The sequence below is a fragment of the Aedes aegypti genome, chromosome 1, assembly GCF_002204515.2.
Source record: "Aedes aegypti strain LVP_AGWG chromosome 1, AaegL5.0 Primary Assembly, whole genome shotgun sequence".
NCBI lineage: Eukaryota > Metazoa > Arthropoda > Insecta > Diptera > Culicidae > Aedes > Aedes aegypti.
The window spans coordinates 171,080,791-171,094,727 of NC_035107.1; the positions used below are offsets into that span (position 1 = coordinate 171,080,791).

Here is a 13,937-nt window from a genome sequence, read left to right on the forward strand (position 1 = left end):
AGTGTATAAGCTAATTCCATCCAAATTGATTGACCCTAGGTTTCAATGGAAATTTGTCCCACCAATGCAACAACGATTTAAAATCATTCAAGAAACTCACGATACCATGCATTTTGGGCGTTATAAAACATACAAAAAATTGCAGGAGCAATTCTATTGGCCATCAATGGAGAATGACGTTCGGAAGTACTGCCAGGGATGTGAGACTTGTAAAAAGATCAAATATCCCAATGCTAACCCAAAGCCATTGATGGGCAAACAGAAGTTGGCATCTATGCCATGGCAAACAATATCAGTCGACTTTGTCGGACCGTTCCCTAGGTCCAAAGCAGGCAATTCGGTCCTTTTAGTAGTTACGGACCTCTTCTCCAAATTTGTAATCATTCAACCCCTACGGGATGCTAAAACAACACCTTTGATTACATTTCTCGAAAATATGATATTCCTCCTTTTCGGAGTACCAGAAATTCTGATCTCGGACAATGGGGTACAATTCAAAGCCAAGGAGTTTGAAAAGTTTTTGAACAAATATCATGTGTCCCATTGGAGAAATGCTAACTACCACCCTGAAAACAACCCCACTGAAAGGGTTAACCGGGTGATAGGAGCGGCCATCCGTTCATATTTAAAGGAGGACCATAAAGAATGGGACAAAGATATACATAAGGTAGCCCTAGCCATTAGGACAGCTGTCCATGAATCGACACATTTTACACCCTATTTTATTAACTACGGGCGTAACTACATAAGCTCAGGAACTGAATATAAGTATATAAGGGATAATGGAATGGATGTTGTCTATGAACCATTGCATATGAACGATAATCTGCGTGAAATTTTCGATACTGTAAAATCAAATTTGAAGAAAGCTTATGAACGGTATGCTAAATACTACAACCTTCGGTCAAATAAGGCACTCCCATCATTCGATATAGGGGAGACTGTCTTGAAAAAGAACTTTCATCAATCAAATAAAAGCAAGCAGTTCTCTGCGAAGCTTGCTGATCCATTTTCGTTGGCTAAAGTAGTAGCAAAAATAGGGACAGCGTGTTACGACCTAGAAGATCTCAACGGAAATCGTTTGGGCGTGTTTCACGCTACGCATCTACAGAAAAAATAATCATTTCAACCAAATTTACAGCTATGTCTGATGCACTCTAAAGCACAGTTACAATGAGATTAGTCCAAAAAAACACAAACTTACGGTTTGGCAACTCCGAGTTCGGCGGGAGGGATTGGCTTCAATAACAGTTTTCATCCTACAAGCAATCCCCTCTTCGCGTCTCGATGGCATCACCCTAGGACTGCTTCTGACCTAAAAGAAGAAGAAGCATTTAGTTCTAGTGGTTTGAGATAAAGCTATGTAATAGAATATGCAAGAGAAAAACCGGTTGCCCTAGAACGATCAGTCAGCTTAACCACCCAAGCCCGGAGTTCACCGAGGTGAGCTGAGATGGGAGAGTACGCTGGAAGTCGGTGCGAGTCTGTAGGGCCAGACGATGACCAGACTGACGTTCGAACCTAGATTCGTCTCTTACATATCCTTGGACAAAGTTTCACAACACAAAAACACTTCGAACAAGTCCTAAGTTCACAATTTTACAGCTATGTACAAAAACAAACGATAATAAACACTGTGAACGTTTACCACAGGCACTAGAGCGTAAACATTGTATATAGTCTGTTTTTTTTAAGTTATTCCTCAACTTAATCAATGAATTATCACTTATTTTCCGTATTCTTCAGTTGTACATAATATGTATCATAGTTGTTCAGTGCGGGGGCGTAATGTTTTCGTCCGATGCGCAGTGAGCGACATTTAGTGCGTAGATGATTACCGTGTTTCCATAGATCCACCAATGTAATTTTCCTGTTAGAGTTCCATTATCAGCATCCATAGTCCATTCCTAGTGTTCCATCACAATTTCCAATAGTATTTTTTAGTTTTTCGCTTAGTTTCAGCAGCTTTTTAGACAATTTTCACAATCCTGAACTGGTTCCATGTTTTTTTCTTGTTTCACTTTTGTTTTGATTTTCCTTCTTTTTCATATTCACCACAGAGATTTTGACAGTAAGATATGTCAAAGCTTTTCGTCGATTTGTTTGACATGTCGATCAATCAGTTTACAGTAGAGGCTGTTTCAACAGGGATACCGTAGGTTGATGTTATTTTGGGAGCTCTGATAGTTCCTGCAACAAAATAAGTAGTTTGGTTGATGTATGTTCGGATGTTTCCGGATAGTTCCAAAACATAAGTTGATGTTGGTTTAGAAGTGGCTGAGAAGTTTCTCGGCGATTCAAGTAAGGGTAGTGAGATGCGTTGTGAGCTACGCAAATGAAGTTTTTCACTTAGGTATCCCATATGAACGGCACAATATAATTGGCAAACTTAAAAAAATAGGGTTTAGTTCTTAGATACGCGTTACATATTAGAGTTAATTGTAAATATTCAGAATAATAATTGAAAAATACCATGAATTAAAAATAAGTAAATGTATATATGCAGCAACACAAAAGTTTTTCCAAGTAGTTTAAAAAATAATACCAGAGCAATTTTATCGTCTACATATGACTAGTTATTTTTTGTACCACAAAAAAATAAATTCAGTCCCTTCATTCATTTTTTTTAGTTGGTAGGGGGAAGTGTAACGAGGTTACAGTATTTTAATGTAATCTTTAATTACAAAAAGCAAAACAGTATGAAATGTAATATTATTTCCGTGTAGCCATTTTTCGCGTACCAGGTCTCTGAGTCCACAAGTTGCGATTCAACAGTAGAGTCCTTATCAAAACTAAAAACTTGCGTTCTTAAAGGAAGTACACGAAAAACGACGAACATTAACGAACTCGGGTACCGCCGGTACAGGGTAATAGCCCAAAAATTCTGAAAAGCCATCCTCTTGAATCTAAGCCGTCAACCAGTTAAGACGCAGTGTGCGAAGAAATCAATAGAAAAGTGATAGTTAAATAGGGAAGTAATAGTATCTTATTAAGAGTGAAAGCTATTAAAAAGTGTTCGCAGTTAAAAGAGTAAGATTATTAAAAATTTGCCAAATTGTAAACATTAATAGTCATTCCCATTGTACCAATAGTTTTTCGAAAACGTGCTCGGAACAAAAATTTTGATTGGTTCTGGTGTTTCTGTGCTTGTTAGCAATCAGGTAACTTGTGTGACCCCAACGAAGAATGAAATTAGAATCTAATTCCGAATATTGTTTCGCTTGAAGAATTTTCCTTCAAGTGAAGGTCCACCCTTAGGACGGGGCGAATTGTCCAAAGCCTCCACCGTCGACGGTATTCATCGACGTGGTGTACGTTGGGCCGATGAGCATAGTGCCAGTGCAGCATAATCAGCCTCGTGTCGATGTAGCGAGTGACAGATCGCCGTAGCCAAGATCACCATCATAATTAGTTCGGCCAACAACAACAACCTCAAATTCACCACGCCTCCGAGAACGTCACAGAGCGAGCATCATTGTGACGCTCAAAACGTAACGCCCTGTCTTCGCTAGCGGCCGCTAGAGGGCCGTGAGAAGTTGAAACGACGGCACGTGTGCGCTACCCGACCAAAAAGGAATTCGAATAGAGGAGATTGGAACGGAGAAAGGATTCGGAGTGTGAAGGAAAAGGATTCGTTGGATCAAGAAAGGAAGAAGAAGGATTAAGGACAATGGGAAAAATATCAAGTAAGCGCTACCCAAAATTGTAAATACTAACCCCCTACATTTTAGGATGATTATTATAAAGCCATGAGCAAATCTTAAATAGAATAAATAGGTACCTAATGCATTTTCCAATCTTGGCAAGATTTTAGATTTCGTACCTTTAGAGAAAGAGAGCTGGTATTTTCAGATTTCGGTTTTCGGGACGAGTAGAATAGGCTCTGGGTAGGAAAACCTACAAAGGAAACCTATCCACCCTGAAGTGTTGAAATCATTTGTTTGATAGTTTGCTTTTATTCGTTGGAGGTCGTGTATTGATGTTTCGGTCGTGGGTCAACGGTCGCGATTAAGGACTCGCCCTGAGGTCTCGCAGCCGGGTCGGGATTCTTTGTTTGAGACAACTCGCTCCTTCGCGGCAAGGTAAAACTTGCCTGGCGCTTAAGCGGAGGTAGTATTACATCCGAGGTTTTGCCGCCCCTAGTCCCGTTACAGAGTACTTCCCGAAAATTCAGATAGCTGCTGAGCAACTCGATGTCATCTATCATCGAGTTTGTTAAGAGCAAAAGCAATATCAGCAAATAGTTTAAAACAAGTCTACTAAAATGCGACTATCATCTTAGCTGCAAAGCAGGACTACGAGAAAGCCAAGACACGACTTGGAAAGGTAGAAGGCAAAAGAGACACTAAGTCGTGTCAGACTGAAGTATTTTCCTTCACAGGCAACGCAAATATATGTGATGACATTATTCAAAACGCAATGCGAAAGAGGGGACCTTCTGAGGATGAATACGTAAAATATATATGGTTTAAAAGGGAAAAGTGACCTACGCGGCCGTCCTCCAGAGCGGAAAAGCTGGCACGAGTCAAGCTCCACGATCAAGAGGACATGGCAACAGTGGAGAGGCCAAATCAAGCCTAAGGCCAAGAAAGTCATAAAAGAGATCCACGCTAAAGCCCGAACCAGACAGTGCATCCACAGGAACCACGGGCGAAAGGCAACAGGAACTTGTGGATACGAGTCGGAAAAAAAAGAAAGTCAGCAGGATGTACAGTATTGGACAAAACATTTGCAACTTTTTCGATTTTTCATACAAAATGACCAATTTTGGTAAGTTATATCTCAGTTATTTATGGACCGATTTGAATGAAATTTTGGCAGAAAATCAGACATAACTTGAATTTTAAAATTTATTTTTGAGTGATTTTTCCAATCACAAGGTCAAAAGCAGTAACGGTTTGACTATAGTGATTTTTTTGACGATTTTTTATAAGTGATATAACTAAACATTTTGAAGGAATAGCTTGATGGTATCTTCAGCAAAGTTGTAGATGTTAACGAGATAAACAAGTTTGCTGAAGACAGTTTTTGTGTAGGGCTATCAGATTTTGAGATAAATAGTTTTGAATTTTTCGTCGAAAATTACACTTTAGTAAAACCGTTATTACTTATAAACTCGTGATTGGAAAAATTATTCAAAAATATATGTTAAAATTCAAGTTATGTCTGATGTTCTCTGAAAATTTTATTCAAATCGGTTCATAAATAACTGAGGGCATAAATGCCCACTGGAAGCATTAACGTGTCAGTGTCTTAAAGAAATAACTGAGATCTAGCTTACCAAAGTTGGTCATTTTGTATGGAAAATCGAAAAAGTTGCAAATGTTTTGTCCAATACTGTATTATCTGCCTTGCAAAAATTGGACACCAGTAAAGGCCCCGGTCCCGCCAATCTTTCGCTGTTACTCTTCAAGGAATGTGCCGATTCTTTCCAAATTTCATTGACAATCATTTTCAACAAGTCGCTCCAGAGCAGAACTTTTCCGATGCATTAGAAGACAGCCTCAGTCATCCCGTTTTTTAAGGCAAGCTCTACTCATGGTGTTGAAAATTATCGAGGAATTTCAATTCTGTGCTGCCTGGCGAAAATTTTCGAAGAACTGGTTCATAATATCCTGTATACTGCATCTCAACCACCGATAACTCAATTCCAACACGGATTTGTTAAAAAGCGGTCAACGAAACCTGCTGAGCTGTTAATCCAGAATCTGGTTTGTGAAATCGCTCAAAATTTCAAGATTAAGCTACGTTTTCAGATTTCAACTAAATCCCTGTGATCCGCTACCCTGTTGCTGTTTTTTACCCCCCGAGTAACACACATGTTATAATTGTGTATTATCAACTTATATATGACTAGTTTTGGTCATATATCAGTTGATAATACACAATTATAACATATGTGTTGCTAGGGCCATGAAATATTCAGCTGGTTTGTCGAATAAACAGAGAACTTTTTCACATTTTCTTCTTCTTCTTCTTCTTCTTCTTCTTGGCATTAACGTCCTCACTGGGACAGAGCCTGCTTCTCAGCTTAGTGTTCTTATGAGCACTTCCACAGTTATTAACTGAGAGCTTTCTTTGCCAAAGTTTACATTTTTGCATTCGTGTGGCAGGTACGATTATACTCTATGCCCAGGGAAGTCAAGGAAATTTCCATTACAAAAAGATCCTGGACCGACCGGGAATGGATCCCAGACACCTTCAGGCTAGCTTTGCTTTGTAGCCGTGGACTCTAACCACACGGCTAAGGAAGGCCCCAACTTATTTACATATATGTAGAGAAAAGCTCATGTTGAAGAAAAAAAATAAATTTTGAACACAATGTTAGTTCTTGAATAGTATCACGCGTAGAATTGGCACAACCAAGTTTCAATACTGTCTTCTCCCTATGATTTTCCGCCTCGTGCCTCCACCTCGTATACATGGTTGACTTTCAAAAGAGATAAATAACACATTCCTAGTGGACAGATTCCTAGTCAGCACCAAAGGTACGACCTGTTGAGGAGTAACGCCAACGGAATATACACCACCTGCCTCTCCTTACCATTCATTTTCATTTACTTGATGAATCCAATGAAGTGGTTTGGTTTGGCAATGGTAAAAAGAGTGTTGTTTAGAATGATTTTCGTTGATAAAGATTTATCGATAAATATTCCAATCAATAAGAGTTGTTTTGAAATAGTTTACATTGAGCAGAATTTTCTTCGGAAAATTTCTGCTTTACCAAAGAGTTGTTTATGAAATTCCTGCAGGTAAGGGTCGAGTTTCTCCCCACGATTATTTCCGGCCAGGACCTGTCATGGAGGACAATCCAACCCGAGCACCAATACCCCCACGTCCACTACTGGTGACAATCGGAAATTTCGACAATATACACTTTCGTTGGGGTTTCCCTGTTTAACCATGGCAATCAACTGATAACATCCCGTAGTGCTATTCATCTGTGGCAGCATACAAGCTCAATCGGCCCCTTTTCAGGGCCAAAAAACGTTGTTATAACTGCTTATTGAATAATATTTCCTTATTTATCTATCATGATCTAAATCTAGCGGTATTGTACAAAACTTGATTTGGTTCACATAATTTTCACCTCATAATCTCATGAAATTTTAGAATTTACTCGTGGACGCCGCTGCAGCGCCGTCGGGCCATAATAACATCATAGTACTCAGCGTTGTATGGCATTTCAAACAGCATCGTTGATTTATCATATAAAGGGGGAACACTTCCTAAATTCCTCGAATACGGAAATTTGGAAATGTATTGAATTAAAACAGATTTTAAATACTGTTCACTAAACTGTTTATTGACCAAAATTTTTCTGCATGTTAGTTTCTATAAAGAAATCCATTGAAAATGTCATATTATAATATAAAGCAGAGCATTCATATTAACGCTTGTATTAGGTTTCAAATTCCGATTTCCATAACTTTTACGCACATTGACCAGAAATATATAAAATTTGCTCGAACGCAAATCTTTCGTATTTTTCATTTATTGTAAACTATTGAAATCATGTTTTATTGTCCATCCGAAGGATATGTAAATCCCTAACCAAGACATCAATTTCATATACCTTATGTCCCAGATTGGTCGATTACTAGAACGCAAGAATACAAAAGGGAGTAATATCGTCTGCTATTCAAATTGTGTAAAAACATACTACTTTCGACTGATTCGATTCATTTCATTTAAACATTCGAGCTAGTAAGAGCTCCTCGTGAGAGTGAAAAGCAGATAAAGTCCACTTTTCTTTAGCATTTCTATTTAAAGATTTGATTGAAATCAACGTTCTCTTTTAAAACAGTTATTAAACTATTTGGACAAGTTTGTAGGATTCAGTAAGTAAACGACATAACCCTTTTATGCCTTGTCTTTTGATTGAGGTGCTAATCAAGGAATTTCGTTAAGCCAGCAAAAAGTTTAAGGGTTTAAAATAATTCATGCCAACATAACGCTCTTGGTTTTGAAATCCAAATTTCACTTCTGTATAGAAAATTGTTATTTTAGTATCAAACTAAGCGGCATAAACTGAATGCAAACGCATTCAGTTTCCAGTAGTTAGCACAGGCACTTTTACTATTTATAAGTCGCAAGGTGGAACTTTCCCCGAGGTCGTGTACGACTATGACAAAAGCCAGGATCAGCAATTGGTATATGTTGGTTTGTCGCGGGTCACTTCACTGCAAGGACTATTTTTGACAAACTCTACCAATTCTTTCAAGTTCCATCACGCCAAAGGCAGCAATTCTCCCAAGAGCTGCAGCAATTATCCCAAGAGCTGCAGCGCTTGGGCAATCGTCGATTACGGACGCTTGGAGACGAACTGCGTGAAATACTGGATCATAGCGGCCCTGCCTGCACATTGATGAGTATCAATGCACAAAGCCTAAATGCTCATGCAATGGATAATGCTCCAAACCTAATTCTGACCAGTGTAGGATTCCTTGCACTGAGTGAGACTTGGCTAGCCGATCAATCATCCGTCGACATTGCCGCCTACAGCTGTATAATCAGTTCAAACGCCCTGGCGTGAGAGCTGGTGGTGTGTCGATTTACCGGAAGGATACGGCCCTCAATGTAGCTATTCCTCAAACAATTCAAAAGATTAGTGAGGAATATGAGGCAATGCTTGGCGTAGCAGATCAGGTTAGAGACTTTTGTGCGGCATCGATGGATATGGACATTGAAGTACTGCTAATAACAGTGTACATTTCTCAAGGTACTACTGTGCAAGATACGAAAATGTTCATGACCCGTAATTTATTCAATTATGTAAAACAAGATGCTCCTATTGTAGTCACCGGCGACTGTATTATTGACGTTTTCAAACAAGAAAATATTAAATTTGTCGATTTCATGAATAAACATTTTAATTTAAAGTTGGCTAGTCGTGTAAATGAAGCGACCACATTAGGTGGTTCTTGTATTGATTTAACGTTTATTAAAAATATAAGTGTTGAGTGCAGTCGATATTGTTCATACTTTTCTTACCATAGAACGATTCTATTGATTCTCACAATCGAAGCACATGAGCTATCAAACATCTAATCTACTGAAGGAGTTTGGCTAACTACAGCTGGAGTCAGAACTGAAATCGATCGTCCAACCATCCGAAAAAGCTTCCAAACCAAATGAGAGATCTCCTTTAAAACCATAACGTAATTGAAAACTCACAATAACAGCACCTATCATCTATCATCAAACATCCTATCATCTGCAAAAAGCTACTGCACTATTGTTAGAGTCTGACCCAGAATTGATCGAAGTTGTGTCCATAGTAGTTCTACGTCAACCCACGGTAATGTAACAGTCATTACCCACCCCATTTTTTTTAAATGCTACCTGTACTTCATGCGAAATATCCTTTATGCCAAACGTCCGTATGCGAAACGTCCTTATGGGTCACCCTTATTAAAAATACGTTTTATTGAATCATACACTGTTACCAGCGTAAGAATACCAACAGATCCAGACCGTTTAATATACCGTCTCTCTTTTTATTGGTCTTTGGTTCCCATTCTATCCCATAGCTGAATAATTACAAATACACGAGGTAGATACTTTTGAATTTATTAATATGAACTAGGTGTAATAAACGTAATTTCACCTGTTTGTCGCATACTAATGACTATTAATTGCTCTACCTTACTTCGTATGTTTAACGCCCAGATGACTTGAGTAATCGATAGACCACTTTGGCATTCATTTAAAAGATTGCCCAATAAGTACGCCACGTAAATATCTTCATTTTTCGACCCCTTTCCTTCTTTGTCACATTTTTTATATGGAACCTTAGAAACACCTGCTAACCGCCTTCCACAGAATAGCGTGACGTACTATATGGACGATCTTCAAGTTCTGTTCCTATTGTAGGGTGTTATTCAATACAGTAGGAAGTGTACTAGCTATTGTCAAGCGTTGAATATTCAAACTTACATTCTTTTCAAATCCAGAGTTCCAAAGCATCAAGTTAACACCTGGACGAGGATTCGCATTTTGCTTGCAGTTCCGAACACGCTTGGCGATGTCGACTATTTTAAGCCCGAGCAAATCTTCGCCATTTGCCTAGAAACAGTTGAATAATAAGGGTAACAAATTGATTATTTAACGAACAGGTGTTTTAATCGCCTTAGTAACATACCTCTAATACGCAGTCACCTACTCGAAGTCCTGCTTGCTCGGCACAAGACCCAGCCAGAACGCCACTTACCCAGGGGTAAGGGTCCCAAGGTGTACGACTGAGATGCATTCCGAGGTTTCCGCCAGTATCGGCGGGAATAAAAATGCTCCGCAGAAAATAATCGGAATTCTCCGACTGTTCTGCTACCTCGGGTTTTTCAGGTGTATCGAATACTTTCACTTCTGCCATCACACCTCTGCAGCAGCTATCAGTCCTGCCCGACTTTCAAAATGAGCTTTAACGATTCGTATCTTCACGCTTTTTTGAATTTCTCACAATTTGTTTTCTTCGCGTACATGCTTTCATTCTCGTTGCTTTGTTTTCTTTAACCTCGCGCTAGGTTAAGGGCAACCATCACATAATGCCATCAACCGTGGAAAATCACAAATCTTTCCCAATGCATCGATGGCAATTTTCTTTTCGTTGTGCGAACTGTGGAATTTCTCTGAAATGAGTCGAGCAATGCATGTTATTATGGTTAATTTGGTGAGCTCACTTTTGGGTCATGGCTTAAATGAGCTGAATATCGATTAAAATAACATGAGGAATGACAATACATCAATATAATATAGTTTTTGCAGTTTCTGGAGTAGGGTAAGTGATCCAATAGTTGCAGGCGGATGTATCAGTTGTACTATTGTTTTTGCTATTGAATCAGTATAAACGATCGATTTCCAACCTATTTATTACAGTTGAGGTGCAGTACTCAATGCAGCATTCTGGGACCAATATTGTGCAATATTTTCATATATGAGTGATTCCAAGCAACAGCACCAAAATTTGGTAAATTTTTTAATTCATTTTTTTCTATTGAGCTGAAACTTTGCACAGTTTTCCAGTTCCATCTAAATCGTCATTTTCCGATATCAAATCTTCAAGTTGAGTCACGACTAACTTTTCAAAAGGGTGTATGTGAAAATGGTTCAAAAATATTCAAAAAGCTGCACAGCAAAAACGGTTCGTTCGATTGTTAGACAACTAAAGAAACAAAGTTAGACAACTAAATAAAGATTCCAAAAAAAATACACACAGTAAAAAAAAATTTTTTTTTGCATTAAAAAACATCATTTTTGACACAAAAACTCAAATATCTCAAAACCCTATCGGAATACCAACGTAATTTTTTGAAGGAAAACGGTCCATTATATTAGCTATCTACCATAAAAATTTGGTGATGGTAAACCAATAAACAAAAAAGTTATGACATTTCAAACATGTCACAATTTTCACATTTAGTAGAAACAAAAATTTTTTTTCGGTGTAAATTATTACGGGAACCGCAGTTTGTTGCTGATTTTATTGTTAAGGGCCTTGCGTGAATTAAACAAGTCGTTTTCATGTATTCATTAGTATTATGTATATTATATGTATAAATATTATGTATATGTATAAATATTATATGTATATGTATATATGTATAAATTTAAATGAATTAACAGATTACACGAAAATATTTTTTTTTTTTACCAGGATATTTTTTTTTAGAGTATGATCGATGAGTTTCTAAATGTTATATATAAACTTTAAAAGTTTTGGATTTGGGTATGCGTTATGAGATCATGAAAACATTTTATTAATACTTATTTATTTACTTATTATTATTCAATTTTTTTACAATATCGAACACTTTTGCATCATTATCAGTACAGTTCGAGTATAGTTTTGCTTTAATTTTATTTTCTGACAATGGAATGAAACAGTGAAATTTTTGGGTTCCTTGGATCGTTTTTATTATATTGCTCGCTGAGCTCTGATGCCGTTAATTCGTACTCTTCAGTAGTAGTAAAACAAAATGATAATTTTGTTAAATCTTCTTCTTTTCTGCGATTCGCCCAGCAAAAAGAACTATTTGCTTTTGCAGTTTTAATTGGATGCTCACGTTCTTTGGCTAAACTTGCTCTTGTGGCCATGCGCTTTATGGTTCCTCCAATAGCATCACAAGGACCTTTGCCATGTGACGTAGCAAAGAAATGCCATTCTGCATCAATTCCGTACTTTGATTTAAATTGACATAGGCTCGAAAAATTCTTACGGTTTTTGTACTGCGATGCTGCTCCATCAGACATGAAATATATCTTTCTGATTTCTTTATCCTTATCAACGCGTAAAAAGTTAATCATTTTGGCAATGAACAAATTTACAGATACTGAGTCGTGTCTTAAATCTTCGGAAATTACAATAAAACTAAAATGTTCAATTTGCGTACTTCCATTGAAATAAATAACAAATGGATGAATTGTAGCTTGTTGTACATTCCAGTGATGGGACTGCACTTCATCTTGCAATACAAAGCTATAGTTTTCAGAAAAATCACAAATGACTAAAAATTCACCATCTTGTAATGTATTTTTCGTATTTTTTAAAAAGCGGGATTGCTCTGTTTTAATAAAGTCGTGAGGAATTAAACTTTCTAATTTCAAGCAAAAAATGACACAAACTCATCTACAGGTTTAACAATAGTTTCTAGGTCACACCTATCCGTGGTCACCCATTGCTCAAATGATAACTGATCAATATAATTTTCTTCAAACTCAGCGAATAAAGTATTTTCCAATGATGAAGAATCTGGACAATCTGAACAAGATCGTAGATAGCAATTTTAGCAATTTGATGTTGTATTTTCACACAAAAGACTACCAGTTAACATTTTAATATCCTTTGATAAATTGATTCTTTTCAAACAATGTAAGATTAGGTTAATATTTTCGTGTGTTGTGCACACACAAACATTATGTGTTCCTGAATTGGATAGAAGCTTGCATTGCCTTGGACGAAGGCTTGCAAATGAGGAAAAACCTACCTTAATATTTTCGTTAATTTCCTTGAAGCGTGTATACGCTTCTTTCAAAGTAGTCATCATTAATCGTTTTTGGATTGCTTGACGCTTTCCATCTTTTTTTACAGATACATAATCTTTTTGGCCAGGCATAGCTCTCTTACTTCATCGTCTTCAAAATATTGAATTATTTTTTCTTTTGTCTCATCTGTTAATGAAGTACTCGACCTAGCATTTTTGATTGCAAGACAGTTATTTTTGAATTGTTTTGCCTCTTTTGCTGTATTTCTATTGGTTTTGAACTCATCAATGGCGTCTTGAATAGACCACGAGCTTGGCAGCATCGACAAAATCAATAATTTTTCTTTCCTTGTCGTGGCTAGATTCGAGAACCTTTCCTTCATATTTATAATTACCTCATCGTAGTCTGTATTTTCCACATCCTCAGGTCCTAATTTGAAGAGGTTTCTTCGTACAGCTTCGTTGATTTCACGGTATTTTTTCTCGGGATAATTGACGTAACCCATCTTTGTCCATTTAATCGGAGTCACTTTTATTCCAGCTATCCCTTCGTTGAAGCGTTCGATGTTGACCTTCTGGATGCACTCATCTTCTGATTGATTTGTTGAAACAGATGTCGCTGATGGTACCGTGACAAGACTATCTGCACTTGGTACTTCTGGTAACTCCTCAGTTGTTGTCGGTGCATCTAGTAATTCCTCAGTTGTTGTTGTTTTCGAACTTCTTGCAACCTGATCCACCGATGATGTACAGATGCCCGTTTGTCAACGTTTAAACGGCAGGACGTACAAATGCGTAAATTTGTATTCAATGTAGACATTGGAGCATAACCAGCCGCTTTCAGTTTATCTATGGTGCTTTCGGTGAGATTTCGTAGCTCTTTCGAACACTTTTTTTCTGCAAACGGCCTGCAACAGTAGAGAAAGCGACTACTCATGTTGCTCGTTAGATTTTAAT

The 13,937-nt window shown here is 37.6% G+C and overlaps 1 protein-coding gene across 6 annotated transcripts in view; it reads right to left on the reverse strand.

Moving 5' to 3' along the window:
• LOC5570645 overlaps positions 1–13,937 on the reverse strand; it is a 59,552-nt gene that overhangs the window by 33,889 nt on the left and 11,726 nt on the right. For all 6 annotated transcript variants that reach the window (XM_001653227.2, XM_021853453.1, XM_021853445.1 and 3 more), the window contains 2 exons: positions 10,145–10,628; positions 9,940–10,068 (listed from right to left, as the gene is read on the reverse strand). In XM_001653227.2, the coding sequence (XP_001653277.2) occupies positions 9,940–10,068; positions 10,145–10,372 (357 nt within the window). In that variant the 5' untranslated portion in view covers positions 10,373–10,628. The remainder of the gene's footprint in view (positions 1–9,939; positions 10,069–10,144; positions 10,629–13,937) is intronic.